At 40.1% G+C, this 14,296-nt stretch overlaps 1 protein-coding gene across 1 annotated transcript in view; it reads right to left on the minus strand.

The window, feature by feature from the left end:
• Positions 1-9,573: 9,573 nt before the first annotated feature.
• Positions 9,574-14,296, minus strand: part of EGF (epidermal growth factor) — a 66,293-nt gene continuing 61,570 nt past the window's right edge. The window contains exon 19 of the mRNA XM_062199742.1: positions 9,574-10,973. Coding sequence (XP_062055726.1) covers positions 10,768-10,973 — 206 coding nt within the window. The 3' untranslated portion in view covers positions 9,574-10,767. The remainder of the gene's footprint in view (positions 10,974-14,296) is intronic.

The raw sequence follows: 14,296 nt of genomic DNA on the forward strand, positions 1-14,296 counted from the left end.
CCAGTACCAGGCTGTTTTGAATATAACTGTCCTGTAGTATGTCTTGACATCTGATATTGTGATGCCTCCAGCTTTGTTTCTGTTGTATAAGATTATTTTAGCTATTCAGAGTATCCTGTGTTTCCATATGCATTTCAGCATAATTTTTTTTCTATATGAGAAAAATGTTCTTGTTACCATTTTTGACTGGTATTGCATTGAATCTGTAAATTGCTTTCAGAAGAATGGACATTTTGATGATATTGATTCTTCCAATCCATGAACATGGAATATTTTTCCTTTGGTTTTTATTCTTCTATTTCTTTCTTTAGTGTTTCATAATTCTTGTTGTAGCGATCTTTGAGATCCTTTGGTTAAATTTATTGCAAGGTATTTGATTTTTTTTTTGTAGCTGTTGTGAATGGGATTGATCTTAGAAGTTCTTTTTAGCCATGGCATTGTTTGCATATACAAAGGCTGTTGATTTTTGTGTGTTGATTTTATATCCTGCCACTTTACCAAAGTCTTCTATGAGTTCCAACAGTCTATTAGTGGAGTTCTATATATAGAATCACGTCATCTGCAAATAGGAATAGTTTAACTTCCTTCTTTTCTTGCCTAATGGCTCTGGCTAAAACTTCCAGTGCTATACTGAATAGCAATGGTGAGAGTGGGCATCCTTGTCTGGTTCTGGATCTTCTAACTTTTCCCCATTCAATAGGATGCTGGCTGTGGGTTTGTCATAAATTGCCTGGTGTTGAGGAATGTTCCTTCTATATCCAATTTGCTTAGTTTTCATTATGAAGGGATGTTATATTTTATTAAATGCTTTCTCTGCATCTGTTCAGATAATAATATGTTTTTTATTCTTCAATGTGTTAATGTGATGTTTCACATTGATTGATTTGAAAATGTTGAGGCCGGCGCCGTGGCTTAACAGGCTAATCCTCCGCCTTGTGGCACCGGCACAACGGGTTCTATTCCCAATTGGGGTGCCAGATTCTATCCCGGTTGCCCCTCTTCCAGGTCAGCTCTCTGCTATGGCCCGGGAAGGCAGTGGAGGATGGCCCAAGTCCTTGGGCTCTGCGCCTGCATGGGAGACCAGGAGAAGCACCTGGCTCCTGGCTTCGGATCAGTGTGATGCGCCGTCCGCAAATGCGCCAGCCGCAGTGGCCATTGGAGGGTGAACCAACGGCAAAAAGGAAGACCTTTCTCTCTGTCTCTCTCACTATCCACTCTGCCTGTCAAAAAAGAAATAAGAAAGAAAGAAAGAAAGAAAGAAAGAAAGAAAGAAAGAAAGAAAGAAAGAAAGAAAGAAAGGAAGAAAGAAAGAAAGAAAGAAAATGTTGAACCATCCCTGCATAACAGGGATAAATTCCAATTGGTCTGGGTGAATGATCTTTCTGATGTGTTGTTGAATTCGATTGGCTAGAGTTTTGTTGAGGATTTTTCTGCCTATGGTCATCACAGAAATTGGTCAGTAGTTATCTTTCTTTGTTGTATCTCTGCTGTATCTTTTTCAGGAATTAAGATGATGCTGGCTTCATAAAAGGAGTTTGGGAGAATTCCCTCCCCTTCAATGGTTTTGAATAGATTGAGAAGCATTGGAGTTAGTTCTTCTTTAAATGTCTGGTAGAATTCAGCAGTGAAGCCATCTGGTTCTGGACTTTTCCTTGTTGGGTGGGTCAATAAAGATCAATTTGAATAAAGATTCAATTTCTGTGTTGGTTATTGGTCTGTTTAGGTTTTCTGTGTCTTCATGGCTTAACTTAGGTAGATTGTACATGTCAAGGAATCTCCCCATTTCTTCTAGGTTTCCCAATTTTTGGCATACAGTTCTTTCTAGTAATTTCTGATGATTCTTTTTATTTCTGTGGTGTCTGTTGTTACATTTCTTTTTTATCTCTAATTTTATTGATTTGGGTCTTCTCTCTCCTTTTTTGGTTAGTTCAGTCAATGGTGTATCAATTCTGTTTTATTGTTTCAAAAAACCAGCCTTTTATTTTGATAATCTTTTGTACTTTTTATTTCAATTTTGCTTATTTCTTCTCTAATTTCAATTATTTGTTTTCTCCTACTAGTTTTGGATTTGGCTTACTACTGTTTTTCTAGGTCCTTGAGATTCATTTCTAATTTCTTGATGTAGGTGCCAATTGTTATCAACTTTCTTCTTAATACCGCTTTTCCTGTATCCCATAAGTTTTGATATGTTATATGTTATCTTCATTTGTTTCCAAAAATTTTTTTATTTCAATTTTGATTTACTCCATGACCCACTGTTCATTCAGGAGCATGTTGTTCAGTCTCCATGTGTTTGCATATGTTCTAGAGATTCCTGGGTTGTTGACTTCCAGCTTCATTTTGTTGTGGTCAGAGAAGATGCATGGTATGATTTTGGATTGTTTGAATTTGCTGAGACTTGCTTTATGGCTTAGCATGTGATCAATCCTTTCACTGGTGAGAAGAATGTGTATCCTGCAAATGTAGGATAGAAAGTTCTATAGATATCTGTTAGGTCCATTTGGTCTATAGTGTTGATTAACTCTGCTGTGTCCTTGCTGAATTTCTGTCTGGTTGATCTGTTTATTGCTGAAAGTGGGGTACTGAAATCCCCCATTACTATTATATTTTAGCCTATGTCCCCCTATAGACCCATTAACACTTATTTTAAATAGCCAGGTGCCCTGTAATTAGGTGCATATACATTTATAATAGTCATATCTTTCTGTTTAATTGATCCCTTACTCTCTACATAGTGCCCTTCTTTGCCTCTCTTAACAGTTTTTGTGCTGCAGTCTATTTTGTCTGATATTAGGGTGGGTACACCAGCTCTTTTTTGGTTTCTGCCAGCATGGAATATCTTCTTCCATCCTTTCACTTTCAGTCTGCATGTATCTTTGTTAGTGAGATGTGCTTCTTATAGCCAGCAAATAGATGGGTTTTGTTTTTTAATCCATTCAGCCAGTCTGTCTCTTTTAACTGGGGAATTGAGATCATTCCCATCAAGGTGACTATTGATAAGTAATGACTTTGCCCTGCTATTTTTCCATAAATATTTCTATTGTTTACTTTGGATTTCCTCTCTACTTTTACTGGGAGATTTTCTGCCTTCACCTTCTTTCATAGTGATGAGCATGTTTTTGTTTTTCTGTATGTAGCACATTCTTAAGCATTTTTGTAAGGCTGGATGGTTGGTGACAAATTCTTTCAATTTCTATTTGTTATGGAAGGTCTTTATTTTACCTTCATTCATCAATGCATGCTCTGCAGGGTACAGTATTCCAGGTTGACAGCTTGTTTCTCTTAAGACTTGAGCTATGTATCTCCATTCTCTCCTAGCCTGTAGGGTTTCTACTGAGAAGTCAGCTGTGAGCCTAATTAGAGATCCTCTGAAAGAAATCTGGCATTTCTCTTGTGCACATTTTAGAATCCTTTCATCATGAAGAGTTTGACTACAGTGTGTCATGGTGAAGATCTTTTCTGGTGATGTCTGTTAGGAGTCTTATGTGCTTCCTCTACTTGGATGTACCTTTCTTTCTCCAAATTAGAGAAATTTTCTGTAATTATTTCACTAAAAAGGCCTTCTAATCCATTCTCTCTTTCCACACCTTCAGGAACTCCTAAGACCTGTATGTTGGATGGTTTGATAGTATCCCTTACATCTCCAACTCTGTTTTTTAGTTTTCTAATTTTTTTTTTTTTTTGGTCTGACTATAAAATTTCCAGCAATTTGTCTTCTAACGTGGGTATTCTTTCTCCTGCTTCACTGAGTCTGTTGTTAAGGCTTCTCACCCTATTTTTTATTTGTTCTATTTAATTATTCATTTCCAAGATTTCATTTTGATTTCTCTTTAAGATCTCAATTTCATGGGAGAAATTTTCTTTCATGTCCTGTATGGATTTCGTTAGTTCGTGAATTTGCTTCTGATTACTTCTTAGTAATACTATGATCGATTTTTGAATTGTATTTCTGGCATTTCTTCAATCTCTTCATCTTTGCATCTAGAATTGAAGTGCTGTGTTCTTTTTTTTTTTTTTTTTTTAGACAGGCAGAGTGGACAGTGAGAGACAGAGACAGAAAGAAAGGTCTTCCTTTTGCCGTTGGTTCACCCTCCAATGGCTGCCGCGGCCGGTGCACCACGCTGATCCGATGGCAGGAGCCAGGTGCTTCTCCTGGTCTCCCATGGGGTGCAGGGCCCAAGCACTTGGGCCATCCTCCACTGCACTCCCGGGCCACAGCAGAGAGCTGGCCTGGAAGAGGGGCAACCGGGACAGAATCCGGCGCCCCGACCGGGACTAGAACCTGGTGTGCCGGCGCCTCAAGGTGGAGGATTAGCCTAGTGAGCCGCGGCGCCAGCCATGAAGTGCTGTGTTCTTTTGGGCATCATGTTTTCTCTCTTATATGTGTTTCTTGAATTGCTGTGTTTATTATTCAGCATTTGTAGAGATATTTGTTGGTTTCTTTTTTGTTTTGTTTTCTTCCTTGTGATAGTTTTTATCTTTGGCCTATCTATTGTTCATTTCAAATCATTGTTATTTATGACTGCTTTTAAATGTTTGTTATTTTCCTTGGATTTATGATTTTGCTTGTATTTATTCTATTTGGTTTGTAGAATTTTTTTACTCAGTAATTATTCCTCATTTCTAGAATTTTCTCATGTTATTTCTTCAAATATTGCTTTTAAGCCCATTTTCTCTCTTCTTTCCTTGTAGAATTGAACACATACACACACATATTAGATTTCTGTGTTTTCACAATTCATGCTTTTTCTGTATTTTGCATCATTTTTCTCTTTATATTTCTTTATGGATCTTTTCTATTGATCTATTTTCTACTTCAATAAATTCTCTAGTTTTGTGTGATCTGCAATTAAACCCATTCACAAAAAAATATATAAATGAACCCATTTATTAGGTTCTCAATTTGTTATATTTTTAGTGCATTATTTTCAAAGATTCAAATCCACAATAGCATCCTTTTTATTACTTTGTGTATCCTTTAGTATAAAGACCTACAATATTTTAAACCCCACATATGATAAGTTCAATAAATGGATCCCTTGTAGGTCTGCTTATTTAGCTTGCTCTTTTTTCTCTTGGTTTTGGCTAATTGTTCTAGTTTTCTTTTTTTCCTGAATGCCAGATGTTGCTCATAAAAATTTGAGGAAGTAATCAGAGGTTCTGAATTATATTATGTTCCTCTAGAGAGAATTCACTTTTGCCTATACTAAGATTAACGGTGGCATTAGATCACCTAAACCCCATTTTTGAATGAGCTACTTTGGATCTGTGTCTTTTTGTCAGTGCTTTTGTTGTGCATAGATGGTAGCATCTCGCATATCTTTTGTAAAACCTGAATTTGCTATCAGGGTCACTCTTTGTCAGGTCCTAAATTTTGATGCTAGTCTTATAGCTCCAATTTCTCTCCCATGTTACTACAAGCCTACTGTTCACAAACTAACAAGTACTTGAAGAGAGAAAATGACAGCTTTACCTCCTTGCGCTTTCCAATCTTATTTTTAAGATTTAAATTTTTTTAAAGATTTATTTATTATATGAAGGGCAGAGATACAGAGAAAGGGAGATAAATATATAGAGAGAATCTTCTATCCACTGGTTCAATCCGCAAATGGCCACAATGGCTGGGACTGGGCCAGGACAAAGCTAGGAGCCAATAGCTTCTTCCAGGTCTCCCAGGTGAGTGCAGGAGCCCAAGGACTTGGGCCATCTTCCACTGCTTTTTTTTTTTTTTTTCTTTTTTGACAGGCAGAATGGATAGTGAGAGAGAGAGACAGAGAGAAAGGTCTTCCTTTTTGCCATTGGTTCACCCTCCAATGGCCGCTGCGGCCGGCGTACTGCGGTCGGCGCAGAAGCCAGGAGCCAGGTGCTTCTCCTGGTCTCCCATGCGGGTGCAGGGCCCAAGGACCTGGGCCATCCTCCACTGCCTTCTGCCTTCCCGGGCCATAGCAGAGAGCTGGCCTGGAAGAGGGGCAACCGGGATAGAATCCGGCGCCCCAACCGGGACTAGAACCCGGTGTGCCGGCGCCGCAAGGCGGAGGATTAGCCTGTTGAGCCACGGCGCCGGCCCTTCCACTGCTTTTGCAGGCACATTAGCAGAGAGCTGGATCAGAAGTAGAGTAGCTGTAACCACTGCAGGCAGAGACTTAACCTTCTATGCCACAGCATTGGCCTCAATATTTTAGAATTTATTTGAAAGCAGAAGTGACAAAGAAAGAGGGAGAAACAGAGAGAGAGATCAACAGGCAGAGAGGTATCTTCCATCTGCTTTTTCATTCCCCAAAAGGCCACAACATCTAGGGTGGGGCCAGGCTGCAAGCAGAAGCCAGGAATTCCACCTAGGTCTCCCACATAGGTGGGAAAGGTCCAGGTACTTGTACCATCTTCCATTGCCTTTCTGGGTGTATTAGCAGGTAGCTGGATTAGAAGCAGAGCAAGCAGGACTTATACCAGCACTCCAATATGGGATACTGGCATATTGTAAAACCTGACGCACCACACCACCAGTCCCTGCACATCCCATTTTTGTATATCCAAAATCTTGGCTCTTTGAATCCTCATAGCTTTAATAGCCACAAAATGTCTTCAAATGAATTGTTGTTGGTGTTTTATCTCATTTTTCTAATTTTCTCTTTTTTAAAGATTTATTTTTTTATTTGAAAGTCAGAGTTACACAGAGAGAGGAGAGGCAGAGAGAGAGAGGTCTTCCATCCGATCGTTCACTCCCCAGATGGCCGCAATGGCCAGAGCTGCACTGATCCAAAGCCAGGAGCCAGGAACTTCTTCCAGGTCTCCCACGTGGGTGCAGGGGCCCGAGGACTTGGGCCATGCTCTACTGCCTTCCCAGGCCACAACAGAGAGCTGGATTGGAAGAGGAGCAGTGAGGACTAGAACTGGCTTCCATATGGGATGCCGGAGCTTCAGGCCAGTGTGTTAACCTGCTGTGCCACAGTGCTGGCCCCTCATTTTTCTAATTTTCTTAGCAAGAGGTTTCTGATAATTTAGACTTTCAGTTAGACTTTCCATATGGAATTTTAGAATCTGTTAGCAAAGTTTAAAAAAATGAGATTTTAATTAAAATGTCACTGAATATATATATGACATATATATATATATGACAATTTTATAACATTAGAACTTCCAATCTATTAACATGGTCTATCTTCTTTAAGGTCTTCTTTAATGTCTTTCCATTTTTTTTTTTTTACTGTAATGGGCTACCACATGTATTCATGGTATTGCTGATTACTTTACATTTATATTACTATTATTATTTATATACTTATATTTTAATTGCATTCTATAGTTAATATTACTGAGATATATACACTTGTTACTGCTTGCAATTTAACTACAATTTTGTATTTTGTGAACAATTATATCATAAGAAAATAATGAATGTCATTTCCTTTTTAATCCTCACATATTTTAAAAATCTATCCTTAGTGCTTAGTGTGATGTCAGATTATTAAGACTTCTACATTATGTTGAATATAAGTCATGACAATATGGCAGTCTTGTAGGCCTGATCTTAGGGCTAAAGGGAACGCTTTCAACATTTCATTATTATGTACAATGTTTGCTAAAGGTGAACGAAGGTGTTGGCAAATTTCCTTCGTCAAATAAGGAATTTAACTTCTCTTTATATTTTGCTAGTAAGTTTTCTTGTGAATCACTGGATGTTATATCATAAGTAATTTATTATAGACATTAAATCTAACAGAATTACAAGAAGAGTTGGGAAAGTAAGGTCCAGAAAAGGGATTTGGAGGTTCAGAGAAAAGTCACTTATCAGCACACAACAGGATGCATGGAAAGGTTGGCATTGGCAGTGAAACTTACAAAGCCAGGCACTTCCAACTTCCCACATGGGGGCATGAAGTAGAATTGGCAGGGGAGGCTATGAAAGGCAGTTACATCTGTGCCTGCTGATGGGACTGGCATCACTGGTGTGCATCATGTCAACAGTCAGGAAAAACAGATAAAGAACAACCAATGGGCAGTGTGGACAGTTTGCCACCTGATAGCATCTCCCTGAGCAACAATGAGGACAATCTGTATGTCACTGCATCTAACCACCATGACCAACTGGATCACACACACACAAGGATGAGCTTCTGGGAGCTTCAGCCAGCCTCACCGACACAATACAAGGCTCCCAGACATGTAAAGCCTGTTGTTTTCCTCGTTGATAGCATATAGGCCTTAGTTACAGAAACCCTGTCAAGTTGACAACAGGACAGTACTCTGCTTCAGACTTGTCAGCAGCTGAAAAGCTCAGGATGAAACATTAGGGAACCAAAACAAAGCCTAAAATCTTGCCTGTTACTGCTACTTAATTAAGCTGATGGCATTTTCTGTTTCTACCAGCCTCTTTTTATTTGAGGCTATAAGGTGCTTTTTTTTTTTTAATGATTTATTGTATTTATTTGAAAGGCAGAGTTACGGGTCAGGGGGAGGAGGAGGAGAGAAAGAATCTTTCATCCACTGGTTCACTCCCCAAAAGGTTGAAATGGCAAGGGCCAGGAGCTTCTTCTGGGTCTCCCAGGTAGGAGCAGGAGCCCAAGGACTTGGGCCATCTTCAGCTGCTTTCCCAGGCCATTAGCAGGAAGTAGGCAGTGAGGATTCAAACCGGTGCTCATTTAGGACACCGGTATCACAGGAGTCAACTTAACCTGCTACGCCACAATGCCAGCCCCTAGCTATAAGATTTTTAAAGAATTTATTATTTACTGCTGCTATCACATTTTCAATTATCACACAGTAATCATTCACATGAAAACGACACCAGTTGAAAATCAAGGTTAATGGGCAGAGGTGAAATCATATGATTTCAAAAGAATTCAATGTTCAAAGCTTTCATTGGGTGCTAGAAAAGAGGGAAGAATGCTCATTTTTCTATGTAGAAGGTGACATTTAGTCAGAGAATTTCAATCAGGCATCATGCACAAGAGCCCTGAGAGTTGGGAAACATGATCAGTCTGGAAAACATGGAAATCAAATACCTTAGTTGAAAATGTTCTTTGTAAACCTAGACTTTTAAAAAAGGAAAACATTTCTGATAGAGAGGTGAAGTTGCATGAAGGCGAGATGCCTCTTCATGGTGACTTGTCAACAAAAGACTACAAGATGTCTTTTTCCTTCAATCTGACCAGGGAGCTAGTGGGATAGTCTGAGCAAGGACTTAACATGGTGCCACTATCTATGGTGTCCCAGTCATCAAAAAGCTCAAAGGACACAGGGGATTTCTGGTTCAAAGATAATGGTACATTATGAGTTCTTGTGGTCTCATATAATTTACGCGGTGATTTTCAAAATCCTAAGAGAAAGACATGCAAAAACACTAAAATGTAATCTAAACCCTTAGAGTTTTAGTTCACTCACCAGAAATAAAAGACAGGTCTTCTAATCTTCCAGGATATCAACTATCAATTACAGCAAAACAGAATACAGAGAAGTCTAAGTTAGCTGGCCCACTGATTTGACAGCCATGAACCTCAAGTCATCCTCCCCATTGCCATTGCCAAATCTGTAGCGCCATTTCTATAAAGCATTCACTAGATAGCATGTGCTTCAATTCCTTTTTATTCTGTTTTCTTATGTAACCAGAGTCCAAGGAGTTGAGGAAAAGTAAAAGATAAAGGCAAGCAAAGGGACTATTTAACGTATAAACAAGGCAATCCCAAGTCTCAAACAATCCAAAATTATGAAATTGGCAAGTTGTGTTATCTGTAGAAGCAATGCCTTCGCTGCAAGAAAAATACTGAATTAAAACACCAGGTGAAATTTTACTTTGTGAAGTTATAGTTTTCAACTGAAAAAAAAAATTACAATAGCAAGCCTGACAGATTACTTTGGTTTAAGTTTGACACCTCTTTGGATTATAATTGCTTAACCAAGTATACAATAAAATGTTTATGTTTTATGTTGACTTTATCTTAATAATTAAAGAAATTAACTGCAATCCATGATAAAAAATAAATCAGCAATTTGCTTACAATTTCATATTAGGAGACAGGTAAAAATTCCACAGAAACACACCAAAAGAGAATTTACCATTGTCACTGGGGAAAATGCAGGGGGTGGGGGAGCACGGGAATGACTATGAAACACAGTGTTTTCAAAATTAAATCTTTTCAAAGATTATAAAATAGGAAAAAAAAGCCACTTAATTCTGAAGAAATCAGGTTCTAAGTTATCAGATTTTCACTGATTTAATCACAATTCGTTCTGCAAAATTACTAGCATGGACCACATCAATGTGCAGTTAAAGCCTACGAAGTATCTTAACAGTAATTATAATAATCCAACAATTTCATCAAATGGAGTTAAATGTTCTGTCCAGATAAAAAAACGGACTTTATGATTGACCAAACCACTGTGATTTCCTGTTCTAACTCCACATTTCTTCTGAGGCTGCAGGAAGGAAAAAAAAAATCTATCTCTTTTGACTGTTGAAGACAACACAGTTACGAAGCACTAGCATTCCCCATTTTGGCTACTAATGAGTTACCTAGTGGTTCTTCCAGTTACTTTTATTTGAATACCTGCGGTGGGATTGCTTGAAGGAAGAAACAAAAACCTAACTACACATCTGTCTCCAGGTGATCTATTGTAGAGATTAAGGAACCAAAATCTGGAGTTTTCCTCTACCTCTTGAAAGGAATCATGGAGTCCCTAGACATGTTTTGTTCCTTTTGACCTTCCTTTTAATTCCAGTTCTCAGTGATTTGGCTCTATTTGGTGTGGGGAATCTGGGGCCCTTTGCTGCTATGATGGATTAGCAGACAAGAGAAAATGGGGCTTTTCAATTCCCACAGCAAGAGGCTGTGCCCCATAACATGGTAGATGAAAGCTTTGCTCCATTAGCTGGGGGCCAGACCCCTTATCACTTGATGGTGGAGTCGAGTGGTCTTGCTCCATGCCTACTCCATGTATCTGGGGCTCCTTCCTCCATGGAGTCATTTGCAGGGACTCTATACAAAAGAAAAAAGGAAATTGAGCATTCACATCATTCACAGTGACCAGCAAGAGAGATCCTAATAGAGGTGGTTAGAGAACAGGTCTGGAATGAAAGACACAAAAGCAACCCATTTTCAAACTATTCTAAACCCAATTTTTAAAAAAGTCAAATTAGTCTTGACTGGTAGAGATGATTCAAAGAACTACACTATCTGACAAGACTCTTTATCTTTCCCTATGTAACTTCTATCTTCCCACCTGAACCATAGGTGACTTAAGAACAGAACTCTAGGCCGGCGCCGTGGCTTAACAGGCTAATCCTCCACCTTGCGGCGCCGGCACACCGGGTTCTAGTCCCAGTTGGGGCGCCAGATTCTATCCCAGTTGCCCCTCTTCCAGGCCAGCTCTCTGCTATGGCCCAGGAAGGCAGTGGAGAATGGCCCAGGTCCTTGGGCCCTGCACCCGCATGGGAGACCAGGAGAAGCACCTGGCTCCTGGCTTCGGATCAGCGCGATGCGCCGGCCGCAGCAGCCATTGAAGGGTGAACCAACGGCAAAAAGGAAGACCTTTCTCTCTGTCTCTCTCTCTCTCACTATCCACTCTGCCTGTAAAAAAAAAAAAAAAAAAAGAACAGAACTCTAGTTTCAAATGCATTTGTGGGAGCCAGGGTAGTGATACAGTGGGTTACACCATTGTTTGCAGCACCAGTATCCCATATCCGAGTTCTGGTTTGAGTCTTCGCTGTTCCACTTCTGATCCAGTTTTCTGCTAATGCCCCCTGGTAAGGCAGCAGAAGATGGCCCAAGTGCTTGGGCACCTGCCAATCATGTGGGAGACAAGGAAGGCATTCCTGGCCCCTGGATTCAGCATGGCCCAGACCTGGCTATTGTGCCTATTTGGGGAGTGAACCAGCAGATGAAAGATTTCTCCTTCTTCTTCTTTTTTTTATTTTTTATTTTTTTGACAGGCAGAGTTAGACAGTGAGAGAGAGAAACAGAGAGAAAGGTCTTCCTTCCATTGGTTCACCCCCCCAAATTGCTGCCATGGCTGGCACATCGCGCCAATCTGAAGCCAGGAGCCAGGTGCTTCTTCCTGGTCTCCCATGTGGGTGCAGGGCCCAAGCACTTGGGTCATCCTCCACTGCCTTCCCGGGCCACAGCAGAGAGCTGGACTGGAAGAGGAGCAACCAGGACAGAACCAGTGCCCCAACTGGGACTAGAACCTGGTGTGCCAGCACCGCAGGTGGAGGATTAGCCTAGTGAGCCACGGCGCCAGCCAGATTTCTCCTTCTCTCTCTGTCTCTCCCTCTTTGTTGTTCTGCCTTTCAAATAAATGAATGAATAACTCTTTAAACACACCTGCATTTGTGTTCCTGTTCCCTAGCATAATCCTCAGCCCTGAGCATGGTGCTCTCCCCTTTCCTGTACCAGTCGATGGTAGCAGAGCTCAGTTATGATGGTTCTATGGATCTACCACCACTACTTTGTTCTAATGTACTCTCCAAGAGCAAAAAAGCTATTGGCTCAAAACCAAACTTGAACTTTATTTTATTCCGCATTCTACTTCCCCACCCAATCCCTACCTGTACTTTCACCCCAGGCATTTCTAGCATACAGGACTTGATGGGGATGTGATCACTTGTGGGGAGGCAGATATATGAGGGGGCTCCAAAAAGTTCATTATAAATGCTAATTATGAAAAAAACTATACATAGATTTCAAATTATTTTATGCCAAAATAAATTTATCTTTTAATTCCATTTTCCACAACATTTTTGAAGTCTACTCATAAGAATGGCCTACAGAGAGCATCAAATTGTTTACAGTAGAGTGAGAAGGAAGGAAAGAAGGAAAAAAGGAAAGAAGGGAGGGAGAGAGAGAGACAAACATTCTATTCTATTCATGAATACTTGGCCGACTATCATATGTCCTTAGTTATTTTCTGAGTTTAACTATAATCTTACACAGAAACCACTGTGCTATTGATTAACTTGCAAAATTATATGTACCTCTAAAGTGGATTATCTTTTGTGCATTTAGCTGCTCAAGATAAAGTAGTATGTAACTACAAGCTATTCTAGTACTTTTTTCTTTAAAAAAAGATGTATTTATTTGAAAGGCAGAGTTGAAGAGAGAGAGAGAGAGAGAGAGAGAGAGAGATCTTTCATCCACTAGTTCACTCCCCAGATGGTTCAAATGGCTGCAGTGGCTGGGACTGGGCCAGGCTGAAGCCAGAAACCACGAACTCCATCCAGTCTCCCAGTTTGGTTCAGGGGCCCCAGCACTTGGACATCTTTCCCTGCTTTCTCAGGAACATTAGTAGGGAGCCTGATCAGAAGTGAAGCAGCAGCCGGTGCCACAGCTCAATAGGCTAATCCTCCGCCTGCGGCTCCAGCACCCCAGGTTCTAGTCCCGGCTGGGGCGCCGGATTCTATCCCGGTTACCCCTCTTCCAGGCCAGCTCTCTCCTATGGCCCGGGAAGGCAGTGGAGGATGGCCCAAGTGCTTGGGCCCTGCACCCGCATGGGAGACCAGGAGAAGCACCTGGCTCCTGGCTTTGGATCAGCGCTATGTGCCGACTGCAGTGCGCTGGCCGCAGCGGCCATTGAAGGGTGAACCAACGGCAAGGGAATACCTTTCTCTTTGTCTCTCTCTCTCACTGTCCACTCTGCCTGTCAAAAAAAAAATTTTTTTTTAAAAAAGAAGTGAAGCAGCTAGGACTTAAACCAGTGACCATATGGGATACCACCATTACAGGCAGTGGCTTAACCTGTTGCACCAAAACACAGGCCCCTCTGTTGCATTCTAATAGTACTACCATTAACACCACCACCATAGGCAACTTTTCAAAGTGTTGAATGTTTCATTATTCAGGAAAAAGTTATATATTTTTATATATATATATATATATATATAAAGTTATATATTTTATCTTTATTATTTAGGAAACAGTATATAAACATACATACACACACATATATTTAATCCTTAAGTAGACCCTAATATTCAGGCCTCTCTCATACTAGGCAATAAAATTCTATTGAATTCAGTATTTTGGATTGCATGGTAACTTATGTATGAGAGGGGAGTTTAGAATGAATTTTGGAAAACAAGAAGCCCATGTTCTGTCTACAAAGAAATCAGAGGAGGGGTGGTAATAATCACATTGATGAATGATAAATATCAGAAGATAGAAGTGGAGTTGACATTTAATTAGCTCCCATCTTTAGCAGAGGAACTGTTTTTGTTGGCTCAAAGTTTATCTAAATCATACCAAAGGTTTCTGATACAAACCATGTTCAAAAATATCCTCTGGGTTGTGAAATAAAACTATGATAT

Source organism: Lepus europaeus, chromosome 8 (genome assembly GCF_033115175.1).
Source record: "Lepus europaeus isolate LE1 chromosome 8, mLepTim1.pri, whole genome shotgun sequence".
Taxonomy (NCBI): Eukaryota; Metazoa; Chordata; class Mammalia; order Lagomorpha; family Leporidae; genus Lepus; species Lepus europaeus.